We start from the raw sequence: 23,401 nt of genomic DNA, 5'->3' as shown, positions 1-23,401 counted from the left end.
GCCTGGAACCTCCCTTTCCATCTGCCTTTAGGCAGACAAGATTGTGGGATTGTGTGGATGTAATCTCCCCAGTGTCCCACCCTACCCCTTCAGAGTTGGTGTAGAGCCCAAGTGAGCAGGAGAAAGACACCAGGACAGAAGAGGGCTTTTGGGAGCGTGCAGTTGAGGATCTGTTTTTGAACCCTCCCCCCATGTGTGACTGCCCCCCCCCCCTTAGAAACATTAGACAAGAGGTTTGTGTTGAGAATTAGGACAGTTTATTGTTTGACCAACATGCTGAGTCTTTTCCACATTTTACACAGTTTAATGTAAAGTCAATATGGCCGCTATGCCTTCTGAGCCCGTAACAGATGGAAAGGCCACCCTCTGTGCTCCTCACAGCAGATCGCTTTAAAGGGAGGGGAGAGGGGAAAGTGAGCTGGGGAGTCAACATACACCACAAGATGTAGGCTGGCCTTCGACACTGTGGAGATTTCCCACCTCATGAAGGAAACAGCCAACGCCCCACTGCCAGGTTTTGTTGATAAACCATACCCTAATGGGAAGGTCTGGAGTCCAGGGAGGCTGCACACTGAGGTCTCAAGACTCGGGAATACCAAAATAGTTGATGTCAAGCAGAAATTCAAAGGGTGCCCTGATGTCTGTGGTCACCCCAGATGATCTAAGTAGACTTGGGGACCCCAAATAATATCTGTATTTTCTCCTATCTCACTGAGATACACTGGGAAGAATCTTACATCCTAACCACAAAGCAGAGGTGGCCTGAGGGACACACACAGGTTGGTGATGGATAAAGAATGGCAACACCTTGGTTCAGATCATCCTGACTTGCTGGGTGATCAAGTCACCCTCTTGGTCTTATTCTCCGCCTGCAGAACAGGAAGGGTTATGGGATCTCTGCCTTATGCTGCTGTGGCAAGGTGACGGTGCCTCACATTCTTTGGGGAGAGGTAGTTTGGAAACTAGCACACAACACTCTAGTCAGTGCACACACATACATCTGTTCAGCTGCCCCTCACATGGCTCTGACTATTTGCAGTCCTCAGTGACCTGGTCTCCAGTCCTGACATCCTCACCTGCTTTCATCTGTGAAGGAATGAGGCTGCTCTATCTGTAGGACACCAAAGCCAGTGGTGGCATTCCTTTGTCACATCTGTTACTTGAAGATAGGGGCTCCTGGCACTGGTTAGCCACTGGATAATAGAGACGCTGCACCCTAGATATGTCTGCACTTGGCTACCACTTTCAATTCTTGTTTCTGTTTCCTGAGACACTAGAACTTACCTATCCATTGCTTTCCTTGGGCCTGGGAACACTGCAGTATGGTGACAGAAACAGTGGGGATAGTGATGGCAGAAGGCCTCTAGCCACCAAGCAGATTTTAACCTGGGATCACACAACTGCACACAGCGCTCCAGATACTGAGGTCCCGCCTTCCTGCTGGTGCATACGTGCCTTTGTAAATAAGCCATCTGCTTTTTTTGATCTTGACTTTTCTGATGCCTTGTTTTGGTGTGGAATAGGCGCTTTACTGACAACTTTTCTTTGAGTCCCCTAAAGAGAAAGTGGGCTAAAAGAAGAGGCTCCTGCCCAAATGCCAGGTCAGCTCTAGGCTTTGGGGAGAGGAGCTGAATGACTAAACTGAGATCATGTCCTAAAAGGAACCCTAGGCTTCGTCCTCTGCTAACCAGTGTTGATTCAGCAAAGATGTGGAGTCTCACTGCGGATTTCAAAGCAAGTTCATGACATCATCTTCAAGAGGACCTGGCCATTTATTGTTAAACCTTAATTCTGAGACAAGATCCTCCCTCAAGCAAATGGATAGTAATGGCACCGACTCAAGATGACAGCCAAGGAGCCAACCCATTTCTGTGAAAGAGGTCTGGTTACCATTACAGACCCTAGGGAGAGCAGGGTGGCATCAGGTTGAGAATGACTGGGTCATGGAATGGCAAGGCCCACTGGGGTGGGAGGATGAGAAGGGACAATTGCCCTTACCTTCAGAGGCCACAGGCTCAGGGAAAAGCCTGAACTCAAGAGAGGACGTTGTGTGCAGTCTAGGAAAAGCAGGACTCCAAATGTCAATCCAAATGGTATCTGCCATTCTCTATGCCATCTGCTCCTCTGTGTCATGATGGGAAACATCATGGTGCCTTGGATTGTGTGCACATGAGAAGAGAACTGAGTATCTACTTTGTTTTATAGGATATTTTAAGTAAAGCTACCCTTGAGTGCCAAGAAAACTAAAACCCACCATATATTCATTCACCAAGACCCAGTGCAAATCCCTGTCAACGGAGCTGTCCTAGAGGCCCAAAGTGACTGTCCTCACTGCCAGCCAGGCCAGATGCTGTAATGTAGACTCCCATAGATTCTCACAAGGTAAGAAAGCACTCTTCCAACAAGCACCACTTGGGGGTGTGCCCATGGCGGGGAAGTAGGGAAACCTTGGCCCACGCAGGCACGTGCCCCCTGAATGTAAGTACATAGAGAGGTGGTGGAGATATTCCCTTGGGCTATTTTTGCCTGTAGTTTTAACACATCTATGCATTATTTTTATTGATGGCAAGACAATCACAGATTATTTGACAATATTGAATATTATTTCAACACGTCGCAGTACTTTTGAATTTCCAAAACTTTTATCACAATGCAAGTTCCAACTTGAGAGCAGGAAAGACAAGAATATACATTGATCACATGTATCTCTGTGTGAGGATGTGTCTGTGGAAGGTGTATACACAAGTCTATCTATATATATAATTATGTACACACATATAAAAACTAAACACGTGACATTTGAGTTACACTCATACATTGGTCCTTGCCCTCCAGAAGAGGTGCCCACTGGGATCCTGCTTCCTCTTCACCTGAAGATAGATTCCTCTCTTAAGATCAGCTCTTGGGCTGATGGTGTGTGGCAGACCCACTACACAAAAATCAGCCCTGACACCTGCTGGCTGCCATTTTGGAGTAGTTTCTGAGAAATTCCAGAATTCCAAAAAAACCTTGTTGGAGTTCTGCCTTTGGAGGAATTCACCCTGTACACCTCAGAAGGTCATTTAGCCCATCTAGGACATGTCTATCAGTAGACTGGAGGGAGCCAATGCCAGCTGGGTGGGAGAGGGGTTATTCTGAGTCACCACCGCCCAATACCTGGCATCGTGCAGGCTGGGGGGGGCAGTGGTAAGTCTGGGTCAATTTGGAGTGCCAGCCGAGTGAGTTACAAAGAGAAAGTTTTCTTCCAAGACTTTACAGGTTCTCAGGTCTAAGCCATTCTCAGGAATGAGTCAGAATGGTGAGAATGGCTCTCTGGGGGCAGGTCCCAGTACCCTAGGCAGCCTTCTGGAGTGTTTACCTTGATCCTATCCTCAGGTGCCCACAGTGCAGCCACAATATCCACAAAGGTACGTGCACAAAGATTTCAACTGTACCATGCCAGTGGGGTGAAAACATGAAGAAATTGGTTTTTTTTGTTTTTTTGTTTTTTTAAGAACAACACTCAGCTGTATTAGCAACTGAGGGTCTGAGAACATGTCTCTCTCAAGGTGTTTCTACCAATCGCCTTCCTCACCCAATAACAGATGGACCATCGGCATTCAGTACAGGCCCTATCAGCCTCCCTGACTGTTGGGAGGAGGGCTCCAGGGTGGTACGCCACCCGGAGTCACACACTGAGTTTCTAAGTCAACCCAGCTTTATGTGCTGGTTGACAGGCTGGTTAGAACATTCCAGAACTATACAGGGTGCCCCGGTCTATAAACCACACCATCTCAGCCCACAGTTGCCAACAGCACCCCGTCCTTCCGATGGCCTCTTGCTTTACTGGTCACTGAGTGGGCACAGAACACACAAGGTTTCCTGTGCCCTTTGCCCCCTTGAGGCTTTTGAGGGTAGGAAAAGGGGAGGCAGAAGCAGTTCCTGGGGGGGCTGCCTGGCCTCCCTATGGTCCACAGCCTTTCTTTTCAGCTCAGGGCCCTGCTCATGCCCCTCGCTGCCCACGGAAGGCCCGAGCCTCTCTGGAGGCTGTTTGGTTCAACCAATGTTTGATTTAACCATGTGGGGCCTGGTTGGTCTGGGCTGTATGGCCCGGGACTGGAGCCTAATTAAGTTACTCAGTTAATCGTTTTAATTTACTGGGCTGGGGAGGGGAGGAAGGCAGAGGTGTTGGACAGTTCAAAGAGAACAGGAAGGAGGAGGTGTGTGGAAAAGGTTTTCTATAAGTTTACAAATATACAAAACCAAAAAGCACATCTTTCAAATAAAAATGACTACATTTTTATCTGGCAAAAAGTTGTATACACATGATTTAAATTTTTTTTTTAATTTTAACAGTTTTTGGCAATCTTAATAAAGTACAATATATTACAACCAAACCAAAAAATAGTCGTTTGAGTAACAGCTGTTAAGAGTGATGTGATCCCTGATGCCCAGCCTCCCTCCCCATCCCACCCTACTCCTAGAGACAGAGAGAAAAGAAAAGTCCTCCCATCTTGATGAACTCATTCCCCACCCCCATAGGAAGCTAACCAATAGGAAGCAACACAACAAGCGAGTAGTGTCGGAGGAAGCCGAGGTCAGGCTCCACATTAGCAGGAACAGCCGCCCTCGCTGGCCGGGGGCTCCTGGGGTTTGTCCAGCTTGATGTCGATCACTGCAGGGGTGCCGGCTAAGGAAGATGACTCTCGCTGAGAGCCCTGCAGGCCCTGTCCATCCAGAGCACAGCTTGTCCTGGGCTGTGACATCACTGGCACACAGGCCAGGAGTCCCTGTCCTACCTATCAGCTCCATCACCAGACAGGCCCGAATGCTCACACGAGAGCACAGGAGAGCGCGGCCCTGCCCTGGTGGGCAGCAGGGGCACTGAGCCTGCACGCTTGTCAGAGCAGGTCACTTAGATTCCCAGGTGGCTAATGTGGGAGGCCATACCCACTGGATCTAAACATGGCCCCCTCTCCAGCCCTTTCCTTCGGTGCCCTTAGGGACCGTGGGCCCAAGTAGCACTTATCAGCACCAGAGGAAGAGGTTCAAAACACAACCAGGTTGTTCCTTCCTCTTCTCACCAGGAGGAATAAACCAGAGACTTTCATTATTTAGATCTTCTAATTATGGCTGACCAAGCCCTCGGTACCACAACAGGATCACTCTTCTTGGGCTGGGTTTTAGTGAGGATTTTTTGTTTTGTGTTTTGGTAATGGGGATTGAATCCAGGGGTGCTTTACCACTGAGCCACATCCCCAGCCCTTTCTATTTTTTGAGACAGGATCTCACTAAGTTAGAACCTCCCTAAATTGCTGATGCTGGCCTTGAATTGAGATTCCTCCTAGAATTAAAGGTGTGCACCACTGGCACAGGCCCAGATGGGCTCTAGTTCCTGTAGAACTGCAATGGGGGTGGGGGTGGGGCGTGGGGGGATCACAAGTCCTGCTTATCACTCATTGCTAGCATCCTGGGGAGGTTTTTGTGTCCCCTGTTTGAGGACAACAGGAGAGATTCTTATGCTTAAAGTATCATGAAAAGCCATGTGTGTCCTGAAGATCACATTGTTGCTCCTTGGCTGTTAGGAAGCTCAGAATCAATACTGCCACCTCGAACAACTGCTCAGCTGTGACAGGTATTTTAAGTATGCCTTCATCTCCCACTTTCCTGTGTGTGTGTGTACACACAGTCCTATCTTGTTCCTGTGTATGTATGCAGGTACGTGAACACAGACATACTCTCTATTCCATGGCAGAATACAAACAAAATGGTCAACAGGTCATAAGCGACCGCCTGCCTTCCACTGCCCCGCTTCATCCTCTCCACCCCCATCAGGCAGTCCTACTTTTCTGCTCCCTATTGTTTTAACAAACCCACAGCCAAGAAGGCCCTGCTGTTGGGCTTGGGGTATAGCTCAGTGATAAGGTACTTGCCTAGCATGCTCAAGGCCCAGGGTTAGATCCTCAGTATTGCAGAGAAATAGAATAAAATATAAATAAAATAAATAAATAAATAAAATCACTTAAAAAAAAAAAATAAAAAAACCAACAACCTAGCCTCTCTGCTGCTCTCTGCCACCTGTGGTTCTGTGGCCTCTGCTGATCCCAGACCCCCTCTGCACTGCTGGCCCAGGCATCAGCCTCACTGGATTCTCCTGATCTCCAGGAGCCCCCTCGGAGCCTACCCAGCCTTTTCTCAGCACGGTGCCTTCCCAAAGCCAGTTCTGGTGTGACGGTTGATGAGTGGCCTCTGGCTCATCCCCTGTCATTGATCCCACAGGCTTGGCAGTCAGATCCTCCCCCTGCAAACATGACCTCTGCTCCCCTTCCTTCCCGTGCACAGACTGTTTTTTCCCCCATACCCAGACTCCCTCGCCTGCTCCGCCTGGACAAAGTGTCCTCCTCCTTTGTTCAGGGCTCCTGCATTTGTTGCCTCCTCTGAGGAGCTTTTCCAGGTAAAACTGAGCACCTACTCTGTGCTGGGCACTAGGCTAGGCCCCACTAAGGCGCTGCCGCACTTCAACATCAGACTTCAGGCCGTGCAGTAAAACATGACTGTCCAGCCAGGGGACGGGGGACGGAGGAGCCTGGTGCACACCAAGGCCATCTGACCATAGAGTTATGTTCTTATTCATTCATTTGTTGCTGCTGAGAATGGAACCGAGGGCCTTGCACATCTTAAGCACAAGCCCTGCTGCTGAGCTACATCCCCAGCCCAGAGTTCCATTTTTGAATGACCCAGCTGTGCCACGGTCCTCTTGCACTAGGTTTTCACCCTCATGTCCACTGTGGGTGCCATCCTGTGCATGCCCTCTAACCACGAGATGCCAGTAACATTTTTCTCTTTCCCCCAACTTTCGACAGCCAAAAATGTTTAGAAATGTTGCCAAATGTCCTCTGTGGGGAAGCGGGGAATATTTTCGGCTTGAGAACCACTGGATCTAGCTGAAAGCTTGGTCCTAGTTACAGCATTAATTTCTGTCCAATATGAAAGCTACCTGACTGCCATTAAAAATAAACCTTCTCCAGTGCTGCGGGACTCAGAGGGCTTTTGTACACTGCACAGCGGCAGTTCCCAAGTGGACTGCATCAAACGTCTCCTGGGAAACTTGCTAAAAATACATCTCCCTGGGCCCCACCTCAGTAGATCCGGGGATGGGCTCAGGGTGTAGACTTTGAGCGAGTTCCCTGGGAGAGTCCCAATGCACAGACACCTGGGGAACGGATTCTACAGACAGGCCCAGAACAGCACTGTTCAGAAGAACGGTTTGCAAGAGTGGACATGTTCTACGTCTGACCGTCCCACATGGCAGCCATCAGCAACACAGCAACCAAGGCTAGTGAAGTGAGGAACTGAACTTCAAACTGGATCCAACTTTAACTAAATGTGTACAGCCACGGGTGGCATCAGTATTGGCAAGTACAGGTTTAGATCATCTGCCAGAGATTCCACATATACGCTTGTCACTTAATGTCACCTCTTTCTTGTAATGCCACATACCAGTGCAATACAGTGCCTGCTGAGTGAAAAGGATGGGCAAGAATGAGTGGACCTGTGTCTACATGATCCCCACAAGAGGAAGCCCCTCGTGGAAGTTGACCATAAGCCTCAAGAGGCTTGTTATGTGCCTTCTTGCAGGCAAAGCCCAGAGAGCCCCCCTGTTCCTCTGGCTCAAGTATGGCTCATCACAGACCACATTCAGGGCACACTTCCTCTTCCCTCTGGTCCTTGGGATAGCGATGGGTGGACCCAGACGGCCAGTTACAATCTTGCCCCAACCTGCCGGGCATGTGTCCCCCATTCCAGGTTCTCTAAGGTTGCCACACCTCTCTGTCTGGGGTGTCAGCTATGCTTGTGCTCTGTTTGAGAGTATAAGGATGGCAGGATGCAAGTGTTTGGAATTGGTCCCAGCCATCAACTGACCAAATGGGAGGCCTTGGGCCTGCTCTTCCCTGCTTGGGGCATGACTGTCCTGTCCCCTTAGGACCACTTCATGAGGTACCCAAGTTACTTTGCAAACGCCAGCCTTATTCAGAAAGAGCCCAGGACCCATACACAGAGACATGCTGTTTGGGCAGAAAGCAGGAGAGGGAGCCTTGCGTACGCAGACCCAGCGAGGGGCTTGAGGCTTAACCACTTTGTGGCCCCTCGGTCCCACTTAGTTGAGAAAGCAGAGGATGAGTGGGGGTGGGCTGCTGGGCAGAAGGGCCAGCAGGGCAGCCCTGGGGGAAGCACCCTATCTTGGGTGTGAAGATGAGGCCCAGTAGCCCTTCATGTGGACCTGGAAGCAGCAGACAGGCCCGCCATGCCCTGAGCCAAGTGAGGGTGAGTATGAACTTTGCATATGTCACAAAGCAGAACCTCTGTGTCCTTGCTCTTCATGCTGAATACAGTTCCAACACGACTTCCAAGAACATAGCTCCCAAACACCTGGGTTTGAGCCATCAGTAAACATAAGTGCCAGGCCACCACCCTGGCTGAACCACCTGGTCCCTTTCAGGATCTAGGGGGTCTGCTCTAGGCTGTTCCAGCCCCTTCCTCATATCAGGCCCCAGCCAGAGGGCTCCTAGGCAGAGAGAGGATGGGACTGTATCTGCTAGAAAAGGATCAGAGACTACATAGTCCTGTGCCATCTGCTTGCTATCTGCCCTGTGTTCTTTCTCCCCAAGGGCCCAGAGGTCACCTGCAGCTGGGTGAGACAGTGACAATGTGCTAATTGGAACCCTGAACTTGGACCCTGGGAGAATGTGAATGAAACACTCACCCTGACCAGTTTGCTGTGGTCTTCAGAGTGGGCAGGACGTGAAGCGGGCTGTCTGCAACCCGCTCCTCATTGCATCTCGTCTCCTCCTGCCCTTGGTCCTCTCTCATCCTGCCCCGCAGGTTGCCTTCAGTATGTTCTGGCACATCACAGGAGCCCCCGCCCGGTGACACCATGGGCTGTGCCCCGAGACATGCAGCCAGCTCTGCTGAGGGCACTGTGAGGTGCCCCAACACGCTTCCTCACCTGGAACTGGAGTCTCACCACGGACAATCAGGTGACACTCCCTTTGGCCACTGGGCATCCTCTGGGTTCGGTGAGGCACATGCTCCCTGGGTCTCAAGACTACTCTGAGAGTCCCTTGAGGAGGCTGGAGGGCCAACTGTCCCTACAGCCTGTCTCAGGCTTCCCCTGGCTGTAGCCTCCCCGCCCCCACCCTGGCACTGGGCTGCATCAGGCAGAGGGGTGTCACCTCTGGTTTCTAGCATCAAGTTATTCATTTCTTTTGTTTCAACCCTCTTCAGCTAGAAGGGGCCCTTTGGCCTCTCTGGCATCCTTCTCTGACCTGTCACGGGTTTCTACCCTTGAGGACCTATAGGGACGAGTGGAGGATGCTGGGAAGCTGCTCTGAGGAGACACATTCTGTTCTGAAGGGTGCAGGCTGGGGCATGAGTGTCCAGTCTCTAGTGGCTAACTTGAACTGGAGCATCTGACTAGGTGCAAGGAAGGGCAGTCTGTGGGTAATGCCCTCACCTACCAAAGCCACTCTCATCTGATCCTTGAGGGAAGGTGTTTTAGAATGGAACAGAACTGGATATGGAGGAAGCAAGCTGGAGTATGAATCCTAACTCCACAACTTACATGCTGTGTGACTTTAGGCAAACCAGGCTACCTCTCTGAACCTCAATGTCAGCATGTAGGTGTCGGCCCAGGTTTGGGTTGGACTATGTGAGTGGTGTATAACCCTGTTCCATAGAGCAATGGGGAGGTGGGGGCTGTGCAAGCCAGGGCACAGGACATGGAAGGGGCCTCAGGTGGGGGACTTGTCTCATGTGGAGTAGCATGAACCCACAGGCTCAGTGTTCGGAAGCCACCTCTGCGGTGGAGAGGCCACCTGTACCCATGAGACACACATGGGTGTTCAGATAAAGAAGGAACAGCCACCTCTTCTTGCTCCCCGCCCCTCACCATCCTGCTTACACACCCCTTTGAAAGGTCTTCCCACACCGCTGTGGAAGAAGATGGCATCGACGGCTAGAGCTGGCTAGGGCTCAAAGACCATGGGGCTCAGCCCTGTCCCTGGGCACAGGTGGCCCCAGCAGTCCAGGGAGGCTGCGTGGAGGCCCAGCAAGAGCTTCTCTGCTGCAGGAAAATATTATTCAGAGAAAAGGTTTCTCGGGCTCATCTTTTCACTCACTTGTCAAAGGAAAAGGATACTCCCCTCTTTGCTCTTCTCCTGGACATTCTCCATGCCGGGCAGAGCCGATGCCACACGTCGGAAGAGCTGCAGAGACAGGGAGATCAGGGTGAGCCCCAGGGCTGCCCCCACCTACGCTGGCTCAGCACTGAGCTGGGCTCCCACAGTCAGGCCCTTGGGTGGGCTTCTGTCCACCGCCCTCGTGGGCACTGGGTGTGGGAAACCAGCTTCCCACTTTCCCTTGAGACAAGTGACCCTCTTCCTTGGGGACCTGTGACCCATGGCTCAGAGGCAGCTCGGCTGGGAGCTAGGGCCTCAGTCACAGTGAGGGTCATGGTGAGTGTGAACACAGCAAGCACTGAGGTCTGTTTGGATGTGTGTGTAGGTGTGGGTGTGATATGCATACTGTGTGTGTGTGTATGTCTATATAAGCAAATGAGGGAGTGAATGTGTGGGGTTCTGTGTGTTTTTGTAAGTGTGGGTGAGTGTTGGGTGTTTGTGTGTGCATGTACTGCTTCTGTGTGTGAATGTGTGTGTGTGTGTGTGAGTGTGTTGGGGCGGGGCTTGGCAGGTGGGAGTGCAGTGGTCTGATGCTTATGTCCTCCCAACCTCAAATGCTGACACCTATTTCCCCATGTGACAGTATTAAGAGGTGGGGCCTTTCCGGAGGTGATCGGTCATGAGGGCAGAGTCTTAAAAGAGGCCCGAGGGACCGTGCTTGTCCCTTCCATGTGAGGATACAGTTAGAAGGTACCATCTGTGAGGAAACAGGCCCTCACCAGACACTGAATCTGCCACACCTCCATTTTGGACTTGTGGCCCCCAAAACTCTGAGAAAAAAAAATTCTGTTACTTATATAAAGTCACCCACTCTATGGCAGTTTGTTACAGTACCTCAAACAGACTAACACGTAAACATTCCCCTTCTTTCCACAAATGCTAGTTGCAGGAACTCAGTGGGCTCTGGGCTGAAAACCACTGCATGAGATCTCAGAAGACAGAGCGAGTCTTATTCAGGTCTCAGGCCAGGCTGGGTGACAAGGTGAGGGCCCAAGTGAGGAAGCCGCTGGTGGGCCCTGCAGGGTGTGGGACCCTGCCTGTAGAGGGCTAGGACAAGTGGGCAAGCCTGGGTCTCCCCTTGTGAGCGTTCTTCATGGCCTTGTGTAGGTAGCCCCACTCTGCCGATTATTGGATGGATGATAGCTTCTGCCAATGGCCAAGGAGGATGCTCTTGGGGTGGGGGTGGGTCTCTGTGAGCAGATATGTTCTCATTGAGCGTGCACAGTCTGCACTGCAGGAACTCCTTCCCTGAACCACACAGGGTTTGAAGGGACCTCCTGCTACCTGGGTTGCAGAGCATTCTGGGTGCAGTGGGGGCATCAATGTCTCCCTGACCCAGAAGGCTGGGCAGCTGCCCCCTTCTCTAAGGTCGGCCTGGCCCTGCCCTCTGCTCCACTGTGCCCATGACTTTTCATCAGGACCCATAAGGAGCAACAGCCCAGGCTCCCCTGTGTGTCCCCAGGGCATGCTTCCTCCTCCAGGGGACACCATGACAGTTCTCACTTTACACCTGTCACGGATGGAGACTGAGAAGGGGGTGGGGATGAACAAAGCCATCTGAGATCCCGGGAGATCTGTGTCCTCCCTCAGGTCATCACAGTGCCCCTCCCACTGTCTCTTCCTGCTCCTCTGGCCCCTCCTCCTCCACTACCACCAGCACTGCCCGCATGGATGGCACTCACTGTATCCAGAAGGCCATCTGTAGCTTGCCTCATGTTCCCAGGCGATGCTGGGGCTGAAGGTGCAAAAGGGACACCAGCCAGGTTCCTCAGCATCCCCCGACCCACCGCAGGCGCCCTGCTGCCAAGCCTCTGAGTGCCGCCACCTTGCCAAGGCCCCCTGGTCCTGGAAGGCAAGGCTCCCCCCCTTGGCTTGAGCCCAGGCCTCCTCCAGCAGCCTGGTAAAGCCTACGGACGCCCTCCTAAGGTACAAAACCAAGTTCATAGGTTTATAGAGGAGACCATTTGGTACTGAATGAAATAGTTCTAAAATATTTAGGAAGAAACAAATTTGTGACGTAGCGACACTTGTGCTTCCTTGTGAACATATTAAACTGCAGGAACTAGCCGTAGCCCTAATAACTACTACGATGTTAATGTAGCCATGCATGTAAAGTCCGGGACACCTGCCACACTCTGAGGCCATAACAAAACACCCGTGATTCCTGAGGGGGAGAAGGAGTCACAGATTCCTGCTAATGTTACCGAACCTGGTTGCCTGCATTCATCGCCGAAGGACGTGCTACAGTAATTTAGAGGTCAGAGACGGCACAGGTGGGATTATCTCGAGCCCAGGCCTGCCGACTGCTGAATTCTCTCTTGGGCACTCCTTGGGTTCTGTGGATCCAGGGTAAGAGTCGCTGCTCCTCGGCTCAGCCCTAACTCCACCTCCTTTCCCTCCACCATGGGCGATGGGCTCCTTGCTCCAAGTCCAAGTTGCCCTCCAAGGTGCTGAGCACTTGATGGATACAAGGCAGGAACCCAAGATGTCTGGCAGTGCTCCTCCCAAGTGAGGTAAGAGGCTAGGAACCCTGGCTTCCTGCAGTCACCTGGGAGTCAGTGCTGGACACTGTACAGCCTGCTACAGGGGCCCAAGACTGGTCACTGCTCTGGTGGCTGGTGACCGGCAGTATCCAAATGGCTCCTGAAGTGAGTGCTCTGTCCCCCTCACATGCTCTACCCCACAGGAAGTCAGCTTCCTCCCCCACTGCACAGGTTTATGGGTGTTTTGTTGGTGACCTTGAGCCCTGGACCAGGCTCTAAGGGCAGGGCAGTCGCAACCTGAGGCTCAGCACCCCCAGAAGCCCCGGGTGGGCCTCCTGGCCAGCTGTGCTGGGGCTGGCACAGGTGTGTCCTCACCTGCTTCACGTTGTAGCCAGTCTTTGCACTGGTCTCGATGAACATGACACTCAGTTCTTTGGCGCGCTGCTCCCCTTCCTCGATGGTTATCTGCCTGGAGAAGAGGGGATGAGGGGAAAATCAGTTCCATAGAGGAGCGGCCCCTGGCAGAACCAGAGGAACCTGGGCTGGGAGGGGTCACCTGGCAGGGCAAAGGGAGCTACCAGGGCCCTTGGTGAGCAGAAGACAGGCTACGAGCACAGGGGTCCGTCCAAGGACCAAGCCAATCCCAGTCTCTCCAGGGTGAAGAGGGCCCAGGGCACAGAGCACACCAGCCCCTTTCCCTGCTCCTTCCACGGTGTCTTCTGAGCTCAGGAGCAGGCCTATCACCCACCGGCCTTTCCCAACTCTCACTAGTTCAAGAGCCTGTTTGTGAAGAGCTTCCAGCTACAAGCTGCCCTGGGTGACATCATCAGCCCCCATTTCCAAATGCAAATGCCAAGGTTGAAAGTGGCTCCCCCAAGGCCACAGAGCTTCATAGCAAAGGAGCAAGCATTAGAGCCCATTTTCCCCATGTGACACAGGACTCCAGGAAGGCACGCACTGGTCACATTGCAAGAGGCCCAGGCACCTTGCTGGAGTCTATGACCTGTGGTTTTATCTGTCTGGGTTGGGGTCAGGTACAATAAGTGGACAAATGTGTGTAAAGGACACCTAAGTCAGCCGGCATACTGGAGGGCACAGAGACACCTCTCCCACAGAAGCGTCTCCCCAGACCACACACAGCAAGCCAGGCCAAGCAGGCTGGGGATTAGGCTTGTTCTGCCGACAGGCTGCAGGCTCACGTCTAGAGCAGGGTGTTCACACCCTACGCACCAGTGCAGGCTTCTCACAGCGGCAGACCTACACAGTATGAGCAGAAGCTCCTGGGACCAGGGGACTGTGCTGTGACCATGACGGGGGCCCAGACCACACACTGCTGGGCGATGCACATGGCTCAGTGCCTGCCCTGCTGGGCAGTGGAAGATGGCAGCTTCAGAAATCACACACCCATGGTTGGAAAGGGTACTTCCAAGTGTGCCTAAAACTCCTGGGCCCAGGGACAGGTCAGAAGGACACACTTGCCATCCATGCATCCCCGAGTTCCTGGTCCAGAGCAGTTACCCAGGAGCAAAGGGCAGGCCTGTCTCGCCAGCCTCTGCACCTCTGTGCCCCGGTACCCACCTCTTGTCAGCCAGGTCCGTCTTGTTGCCCACCAGCATGATGATCACATCACTGCCCCTCTCTGTCCTGACGTCATCGATCCACTTAGAGGTCTGTTGGAAGGAGTTGAGGTCTGGAGGCAGAAAGGGGGACAGTGGAGATGAGAACCAGCCCTCAGAGAGGCCAGGAGTGGCTTAGACACCTATGAAGAGGGAAAGCACAGCCCACGCAGACCAGTCCACTGGGAAACTGAGACCTGGGGAGCCCCTTGAACGGCTCAGCCACCCTTTTGGGAGAGGAGTGGCCTTACCTAGAAAGCCACCGTCTCGAGTTCCACATGAAATAATGCCTTTAGAAGCCATCATGAGACCTGACTTTGGGGTTCCGAATAAAATGTGAGAAATGGGTGCACGGACTCCACTGAGCCTGGAAGCAGGGAGGGGCTGGAAGCGGACACTCAGCCCCCAGGGAAGGAGCGCCCTACAGAGTGGCCTCCCCAGAGGGAGTGTACGGCAGCTTGGGAGAGGACAGGCAGGTGAGGAGAACCCCAGACTCTGTAGGCAAAGGGGCTAGGAAGGCAACCCAGGGCCAGGAGCACTCGGTCAGCCAGAGAGCAGGGCTGTTTCTGGGCAGCCTGGTCTCTCTCAGCAGACGTGACCGTCCTCATGGGGAGGTCACTCCCAGGTCACTGGGTGGTGTCTGCCACTCGGCAGTCCACATTCCTGTTGCAGGGGAGGCAGCCTGGCCTGGCAAGCCCCCATTCCCTGCAGCCTGGTCTCCCTTCTGCTGGGGATCAGGCCATGTGGGCCCAGGTCCTCGGAGACCCAGCTCCTACCTGCACTCAGGGAAAGTGGTGGGTGGACTAAGGGACAGGCAGAGCTGGGGCACATGTGTGACTTCCCACCTTAAGCATAATCACGACCATGGGCTTCCATTTTACAGGCCCAGGCAGCTCTGGCTCTATGTCAGCCCCCACTGCAGTCCCCGACTCTCTCTCAGGGTTGTGCAGGCCTTGAGAATGCCTGCTTGGGACACAGAGCACAATGGGTGAGCAGGGCTGCCAGCCCCGGGGTTCCCAAGGCTCCTTGGCTGCCCTGTGAGGTGCTGAGACCCCAGTGACAGATCCTGCCTGCTGGGTCTGGGTTGGCACAGGCCATTGTCTTCTCCCACCCTGATGAACATACCCAGACATCATCCAGGGCAAGGAAGGGTGAGAGGGGCTGGAGCAGGGCCAGCCTCGTGAGCATCTGCTCCCCAGACCCCCAGGACCCTGCTCCAAGCAGGACTAACCAGCCCAGTCCAGGTCTGTCACAGGTGTGTGTGGGACAGTGGAAAGCAACTCACACCCAACCCGGGCCTCTGCCTTCCTGCATTCAGGGCTCAAGCACAGGTGTGTGTACAAGCACACACACCTGGCCGGCGAGGGTCACTCCCGGGCCCTGGGTCCTCCGAGAGCCTCCCTCCATGGAGCATAGACCTTCACTCACTTGTGATGTCGTACACCACCACGGCCACAGTGGAGTCCCGGATGTAGCTGGGGATCAGGCTGCGGAACCGCTCCTGGCCGGCTGTGTCCCAGAGCTGCAGTCGCACCTGCACGGAGAGGGGTACAGGGGTGAGGGGGCCAGCGAGGTCCTTGACCAGCCTGGGGCCCAGGCTCTGTGATTCTGGCACTGCCAGGCTCGTGCCGCCAGGCTTGGCACAGGCTCTGGGGTCCCAGGAGATAAGCCCACGGAAACCTTCCTGTCCTCCCAGATTTAAAATCAGGTGCTCACCGTGCGGTCCTCCAAGTACATGGTTTTTGACAAGAAGTCGATCCCGATGGTTGCCTGTTAGAAAAGCATGGAAAGGTCAAGACAGAAAGGTCTCCAGCAAAAAAACAAAAGTGCAGGGTCCCCAGGCAATGGCATGGCAGATAGAGGGGGGCACTGCCAACCATCCAGGAAAGTCTCCGTCCACTGGCTCCTTTCTCCTCAAGCCAACAAAATGAGAGCTGATAGTTACCAGCACCCCGTGTCACACCTGTGCCTCTCCTATCCTGACACCTGTAAGGGGCAGCCAGCCTTGCAACCAGAGAGCCAGGACCTGCCACTCCCTTGCTGTGTGGCCTTGTGCAGGCCACCAACCCACTCTGGCCTCACCTGCACCCAGTACCCATGAGTAGGAGCTAAGGGAAGCTGTCAGTGTGAAACGGAGGTATCACTGCTGCGTAATTAATAATGACAAAGACTCAGACACGGCCTGGACATCCGGGTCCTTGACTAAGGACAGGGATGAGAATCATAGGCAGCCATTAAAAATCATGTTCTTGAAAAATCCTTAAGGATCTGGGGAAGCAAATTATCGAGTGAGAAGCCGCACACTATAAAACATCGTGTGTAGTGTGATCCCAATTCGATTAACTGAAGTAGATACATGAATATTTTTCATGTTTTCTCAGACACTGAAGTAAATCGGATGCACTTCATACCAGTGTCTATATAAGAACATTATGGGTATCTTTTGTGATTCCTTCATTATGTATTTTTCTTTTTTTGGACTGGGGATTGAACCCAGGGGTGCTTAACCACTGAGCCACATCCCCAGCCCTTTTTTATATTTTATTTAGAGACAGGGTCTTGCTGAGTTGCTGAGGCTGGCTTTGAACTTGTGATCCTCCTGCCTTAGCCTCCCAAGCCTCTGGGATTAAAGGTGTGTGTGCCACCATGCCTGGCTATTTTTCTATTTTCTACAAAAAGTTCTGAAATTTAAAACAAAGTCTTCTGAAATAAAAATAAGTTTAAGAAATGTGTTTCACTGCATGGAAAACTATGCAGTGACTACTGACTATGAAAAACAGAACCAAGGGGAACCCGAGGCCCGAAGGCTGATGGCATGGGTGTGCACCAGTGTGCATGAGCAGGTGTGCACGATGCCACCCCAAACTCAGTCCACAAAGCACGGAAGGCTGCTGGAACACCAAGGTACAGAGTACTGCTCAACCCTCTAGAACAGACGACTCTGGAACATGGGGACAGGCACACACCACAGACACAGCCTCGCCCCATCCCTTATTTGAGGATAAAAGGACAGGCCAGGGAAGTTAAAGCATGTGTCTGTGGGACCATGCCAATCAGCGGCAGGGCTGTGAGCCCAGTGATGAACCCTGGCAACACTGGGCTCTTCCAGCATCGTGTCCTGCCTGGCATGGTCACTGGGGGCAAGCCTGACCGACGAGAGCTTGTGGATGTGGGGGTCACACACTTTCATGGGGTGTGACGGTAGATGTTACTCAGGAATCTTTGTCTTCTCCTACCCTTAAGGAGGAATGTGCAGAGCAAGTAGGAATCTCTCAACTCACCAGTGCTCGGGGGGCTCCCAGGAGTGCCAAGCTCCTCTGTGGAGTGACTCTTAATCCAAACCAGGGGCCTGGGCTCAGGACTGAGGCGGAGGCTGCCAGCTATCACCCAGATGTGTGGGGGCGACTCGAGGCTGCCCCACACAAGATTCCTTTGCTGCTGGGTGACTAAGATGTGGTCAAAGAATGTGAAGGTCATGTACATATCACTGGGGGGGCTCCTCGGTGGGTGGCATGCCCGCAGCCACCCCCTTTTCTCTCCCATTGCTTGGAATGCAATCAGGTGGTGAGGGGTCATCATGGCCCATCCAGGTGAGGATGACAGAGGAGAAATGACAGACCCACCGAGCCTGACTCCCTGGCCCTAGGAACTGCCTCGGCAGCACTGGACTCCTTACACCCAGATTGTTGTGTTACAGAGACTCTGTCTTTTGTTTAGGCCACCATCATTTAGGGTTTCTGTGGACACAGACCACCGTACCCTAACCAACAGAGCAATGAACCATGAAGAAGCAGATCCCCAAATGCCAGGTGGTGACGTTGCTGATGATAACTGTGACAATGACAAACCTGTTTTACCTCAAATATGCACAAGCTACTTTTTTCTTCCAGGGAGGGTAGAGAAATCGCCAGATGACATGATGAGGCATTGGAACCCAGGAAAACTCAGCTCAGTGGCCCCCATAATTATCAACACCAGGTACTGGATGAACACCCACGTACCATTATCTCTATTACACCTCCCCATGACCTGGCCAAGAGGTGGCAATGAGGAAACCATGGCTGGAAGAGATCAGCTTCCTATCTGCCCCTCCTTTTAGTCCAGCTTCTAAGTTGCTGCATTAGAGCAACCTCTGGTCCCTTAACCGTCCACTTTCTCACACCTGTTTGGGCCACATTCTCCGCCCAACCAGTCACTGAGCCACTGTGGGTCTTCCTGCATCTTCGCAGACAGGTAACACAGTGCAGGTATTGTCTCTGGGTACAACTGAGACACCAGCTCTGTTTGACACCACCTTCCTAAGTTCTGCTTTCAATGATGGCTGAGTAGCTTGTATCTAACGACTCTAATCTCTGGTAAAATGCAAGAAATAAACAATTTCCAAGCAATAAAGAGCAACTGAAAAATAGATAGGCAATGGGGGAGTTTCCATCTCTGAAGGAACAAGGTAGATCCTACATTTCAGCAGTTTTCCTGCTTTAGAAACTACCCAGTCCCAGAAAGTCAAAGAGGTTTGGTGGATACCTGAGGCTTCTCCTAGGAACCCCAGAAGAGCTGGCTTTGGAAGGAGGGCCATGATCTCAGGACTGAGTATTACACCAGAGGACTAAGGGAAAAACAGAAAGAGATCTATCTTTGCAAAGTCTCAACATGGTAAGTACCTACCCCCTGAAAAAGATTAGCTTAATTAATCCCCTCATTAATTGCCTATTCAAATAGACCTGAATATTCTTTAAAGGAAGATACTAGAATTCCAGAGTCTTCACAATGTACTATTCATTATTTAAAAAAAAAAAAAAAAAGATAACATGATAAGAATAAAAAGAGGGTTAGACATGTGGAGAAGCAGGAAGTTCAAGTCATAATCAAAAGGAAAAAAAAAAACCTCAACAGAAGCAGACTCCTAGATGACCAAATGTTGGATTAGCAGGCCAGGACCTTGAAAAATAATGCTTACAAATAAGTATAAAAATCCTTTTAAAAGGGCTCAGTGGTAGAGCGCACACCTAGCATGTGCGAGGCCCTGGGTTCGATCCCCAACACCACAAATAAATAAATAAATAAATAAATAAATAAAAGGTATTGTGTCCAACTACAACTAAAAAATATTTTGAAAAATCCTTTTAAAAAATGGATATGAGGGGTGACTTTCAAGAGATATATGTTAACTTTAAACCAAACAGGACATGAGCAGGGAAAGCCAGAGGCAAGAGACTACTTTCTATTTTGCCTCCTAATGTCTTCGAGGGTCCCCTTCTCTCCCTCTGCACCAGGACTGCCTTCACGTAAACCTTGAACCAACCTCTTTTACCTGAATCACTTTGCTGCCTGACTGGCCTCTTGGATTTCGAGCTTTTCTCTTGTGACTATTGTTCATACAGCAACCAGTGTGTTTTTCTGAAATACACAGCCGACCACATCGCTCCCTGCTGGTCCCTAGGAAATAATCCAAACCTTTGGGTTTGGCCTACAAAGCTGTTCGGGGCTTGCCATTGCTGCTTGGCTTTCGATGGCCTCAACACCCAGCTTGACTTTGTACCGATACTGTTCGGAACTTCCAAGTCACTCCGTTTACCTTTTCTAGTGCCATTCTCTTCTCGGGATACTCTTCCACCTGGTTAATAGGTATTCAGGATTTGAGATCTAGCTTCTCTGAAAGTCACTTTCCAAATCCTCAGGTTGCTTCCAAGGTCCCTCATTTAACTATCCTGACTGAATTGGGAAGATCTCATCCTGGCCAATCTCTGCCTCTGGCCAGCCAGTCAGCAATTCTCAGCCTGCAGCCAATCACATCAGGAGCTGGATAAACATGTAGATTCCTGAGCCCCATTCAGGCAGACACCATCCCAAGCTCTGGGTGTCTGCTTGAGTCTGGAATCAGAATCCCAACGAGTTCTCAGACAACTCATTTGCAATAAATGTGGCATCTGGCAGCAGCAGGTTCCCTGCAGAGGGGCATATCTATGCAGAGGAAGATTCTGGTCCTAGATGAAGAAGCCAAGCTCACTCAGAACCAAGGCCGCACAGTCCGCGGTTGCCAAAGCTGGGAGGTGAATCCACATCTCCCTAACTGCACAGTCCCTGCTGCTGACTTTTCAGCTATTCTCTCTCTCTCTCTCTCTCTGCTTCCTGAAATCCCTTCAGTTTCTGAAACTGACACTCCGTTTGCCTTTGGGTCACATCCTGTCTGGCTCCCTGTTGTCCAAACTTGATGGTCATTAGCCATAATAGCTCAGCAGAGCCCACTTAAGAGGAAGTTAATTTGCATTTTAGCAGGAAAAAAAATAAAGTCAGCTCTCTAAGGACAGAATAGAAGGAACTTTAAAAAAAAAGGGGGGGGGGAATTTGGCTGGCTCTCCATTACCAGAGCATTTCTAGCTCCTTGGCAGCATCTGTTTTCCCAGACACAAGACACAAGCAGCTGGCTCCACATGGCTGCCAGCTGGGGCCCATCTCTCCCAGAAAGGTCAGATCTGCAGGGAGAAGGTGGACATGGTTTTTCCTGGGCACCTCCTTTGCAGCAGGCAGACGAGAAATTCGTACTCAGTCACTTATGACTTCTGGTGCCTATTGTGTGCTGCCCACCAGGAGCTTCCGACTTCGTGGAGAAGCTGATACAGAGGGTTGTGGCTGCCAGATAGAGAGCTTCTAGGGGTGCAGGACTGGAAGACTTTGCTTCTGGTAGAGTTCTTGAGGAATGATGGGGCAAATAAGCAAGTGCTAAATATGCAGATATGCATATAAGCTTTCCAGCAGGGGAGTATGGGGGAGTAGCGGAGGATGGAAAGACATCTCAGAGGGAGGGAGCATGGGAGCTCTGACGTTTGTCATGGTGGACAAAAATCCTCCAACCCTCTTTGCAGATGACTATTGTGAACTCTGAACAAAATAAAACCGTTGTCTGAAGTTTCTGGAAATTGCCTAAAGCAGGTAGAAACTGGAAGGAAATCGGCCAAAATCAATTAAAAGGAAAAACACCGATAAAATTCTGGTTTTTATGACTCCTCACCTGTGGGCAGGCCCCAGTTGCAGCTGAGGGGTTGGAAGAGTTGGAAAGAAACCCACAGTTTTACTGATGAAGAAATTAAAGGATTGATTGCAAAATTACCAAAGCTGCCAGAAAATCTTGGAGGAGGGCTGGGGATGTGGCTCCGTGCTAGAGCTCTTGCCTAGCATGCACGAGGCCCCGAGTTCGATCCCCAGTACTATGAAATAAATCCTGGAGACGAGAAAGCTACAGAGAAGGGACCCCAAAGTGTGCAAATAGATGCTGCCCCAAGCAGCCTACTGGAGACTGAAAACAAAAGACAATAAATAAATAAACAAACAAACAAACAAATAAATAATATATAAAAAATCCAAACAGGACTTTCAGTTACTGCCTATCACAAGGGAGAGAACTGAGAAATGGGGGATCCAAACAATTTAGCTGCCTGCTGAAAAAACTAATTCTTATCAAACAAGGCAAGTAGAGTTCATGGTCTTAATCACAACGTGGAGGCTATACCCTCAAATTCCTACGCATAGCAAATGAGAGGAAAATGTGAACCGTACTCAAGAACAAAGAGAATAAATGGAGCCCAACCCTGAGCTGACCCAGATGTTAAAAGTAGCAATAATTATATTACAACTGTTAATGTTATTATGCTCAAATATATGAAGAAAATTATGCTTATAATGAAGGCACAGATTCAAACATTTCAGCAAAGAGAAACTATAAAGAAGAATTGGATGCAAAATTTAGAACTGAGAGATCAATAAATGAATTTAGAAATTACTGCTGGGTTTAACAGTAAATTGGAGAGTACAGCTGTAACAGACAGAGAAGCTGAAAACAGATCAATAAAAATTATCCAAAAGGAAGCACAGAGAGAAAAGAAATTTTAAAAATTCCCTCATAGAGCCTTGATAATGCGTAGCACAATATCAAACAGTTTAATTGCAGTCCCAGAAGAGGATAGGAAGGATGGAACACAAAATTGTTTTGAAGACATAATGGCCAAAAGTTTCCTAAATTCATAAATAAAAAGCTACATTTACACATTCAAGAAACTTGGTAATTAAGTAGGATTAAACAAACAAACAAACACCTAGGTGAGGCGGCACACGCCTGTAATCCCAGTGGCTGGGGAGGCTGAGGCAGGAGGACTGCAAGTTCAAATCCAGCCTCAGCAAAAAACGAGGCACTAAGCACCTCAGTGAGACCCTGTCTCTAAATAAAATGCAAAATAGGGCCGGAGATGTGGCTCAGTGGCTCAGTGGCCCTGAGTTCAATCCCCAGTCCCCCGCCCCCCAAAATCAATTCACATCAAAGTCCAATTGCTGGAACCAAATATAAAGATCAGATCTTACAAACAGCCAGAGAAAAATGAGACATGGCATGCAAGGGAATGATGACAGGGATGACAGCCGACAGAAAAACTGGGAGGCCAGCACAGCAGAATGACATCACTAAGGTGCCGGCAGAAAGAATAAGTGGACTCGGATTACTAAATGCAGAAAAAATATTCTTCAAAAGTGGAGGTAAAATCAAAACATTTTTAGGTAAATGAAAACAAAGAAACTGTGGCCTGCAGCACTTCAAAAAAAAAAAAATGTTAAAGGACATGGTTCAGCCTGAAGGGAAAAGATACTAACAGGAACTAGGAATTCTGAAAGAATTAAGAGCTTTAGAAAGATAAACACCTGGGTCAAAGCTTGGTGTGGTGGTGCACACCTATAATCCCAGCAACTTGGGAGGCTGAGACAGGAGGATTTGCAAGTTCAAGGTTTGTCCAGGCGACTTAGCAAGACTCTGTCTCAAAATAAAAAGGGCTAGGGATGTAGCTCAGTGGTGGAGCAACCTGGGTCTAATCCCCAGTATGGGAAAGAAACAAACCTCGGCTGGGCAGTGAAGGCAAGAGACCATCTGTTTTAGGTAAAAGCCAGGTCTTTGAGCACCCTGAGGTGTGAAGCCCCACATTTCCTTTAGGAAAAAAGAAAAAAGATTCAGGTCCGGTGGACTGTGTAGGGCAGTGGGGGAGAGGACAAGATGGAGCCCGAGAACTGGGTAAAGCCAGAGGGACTTCCTATGTAGCCAGGGCTT

The 23,401-nt window shown here is 50.9% G+C and overlaps 1 protein-coding gene across 1 annotated transcript in view; it reads right to left on the bottom strand.

The window, feature by feature from the left end:
* Positions 1-234: 234 nt before the first annotated feature.
* The window catches only part of Rab6b (RAB6B, member RAS oncogene family), a 31,933-nt gene continuing 8,766 nt past the window's right edge, over positions 235-23,401 (bottom strand). Inside the window, exons 2-7 of the mRNA XM_015487039.2 lie at positions 16,033-16,086; positions 15,745-15,850; positions 14,279-14,390; positions 13,076-13,169; positions 10,178-10,244; positions 235-4,654 (exon numbers count right to left, since the gene is read on the bottom strand). Coding sequence (XP_015342525.2) covers positions 4,590-4,654; positions 10,178-10,244; positions 13,076-13,169; positions 14,279-14,390; positions 15,745-15,850; positions 16,033-16,086 — 498 coding nt within the window. The 3' untranslated portion in view covers positions 235-4,589. The remainder of the gene's footprint in view (positions 4,655-10,177; positions 10,245-13,075; positions 13,170-14,278; positions 14,391-15,744; positions 15,851-16,032; positions 16,087-23,401) is intronic.

The sequence above is a fragment of the Marmota marmota genome, unplaced genomic scaffold (genome assembly GCF_001458135.2).
Source record: "Marmota marmota marmota unplaced genomic scaffold, marMar, whole genome shotgun sequence".
NCBI classification, from domain to species: Eukaryota; Metazoa; Chordata; class Mammalia; order Rodentia; family Sciuridae; genus Marmota; species Marmota marmota.
The sequence above is the reverse complement of the archived record's forward strand: the minus strand, read 5'-3'. Positions and strand labels throughout refer to the sequence as shown.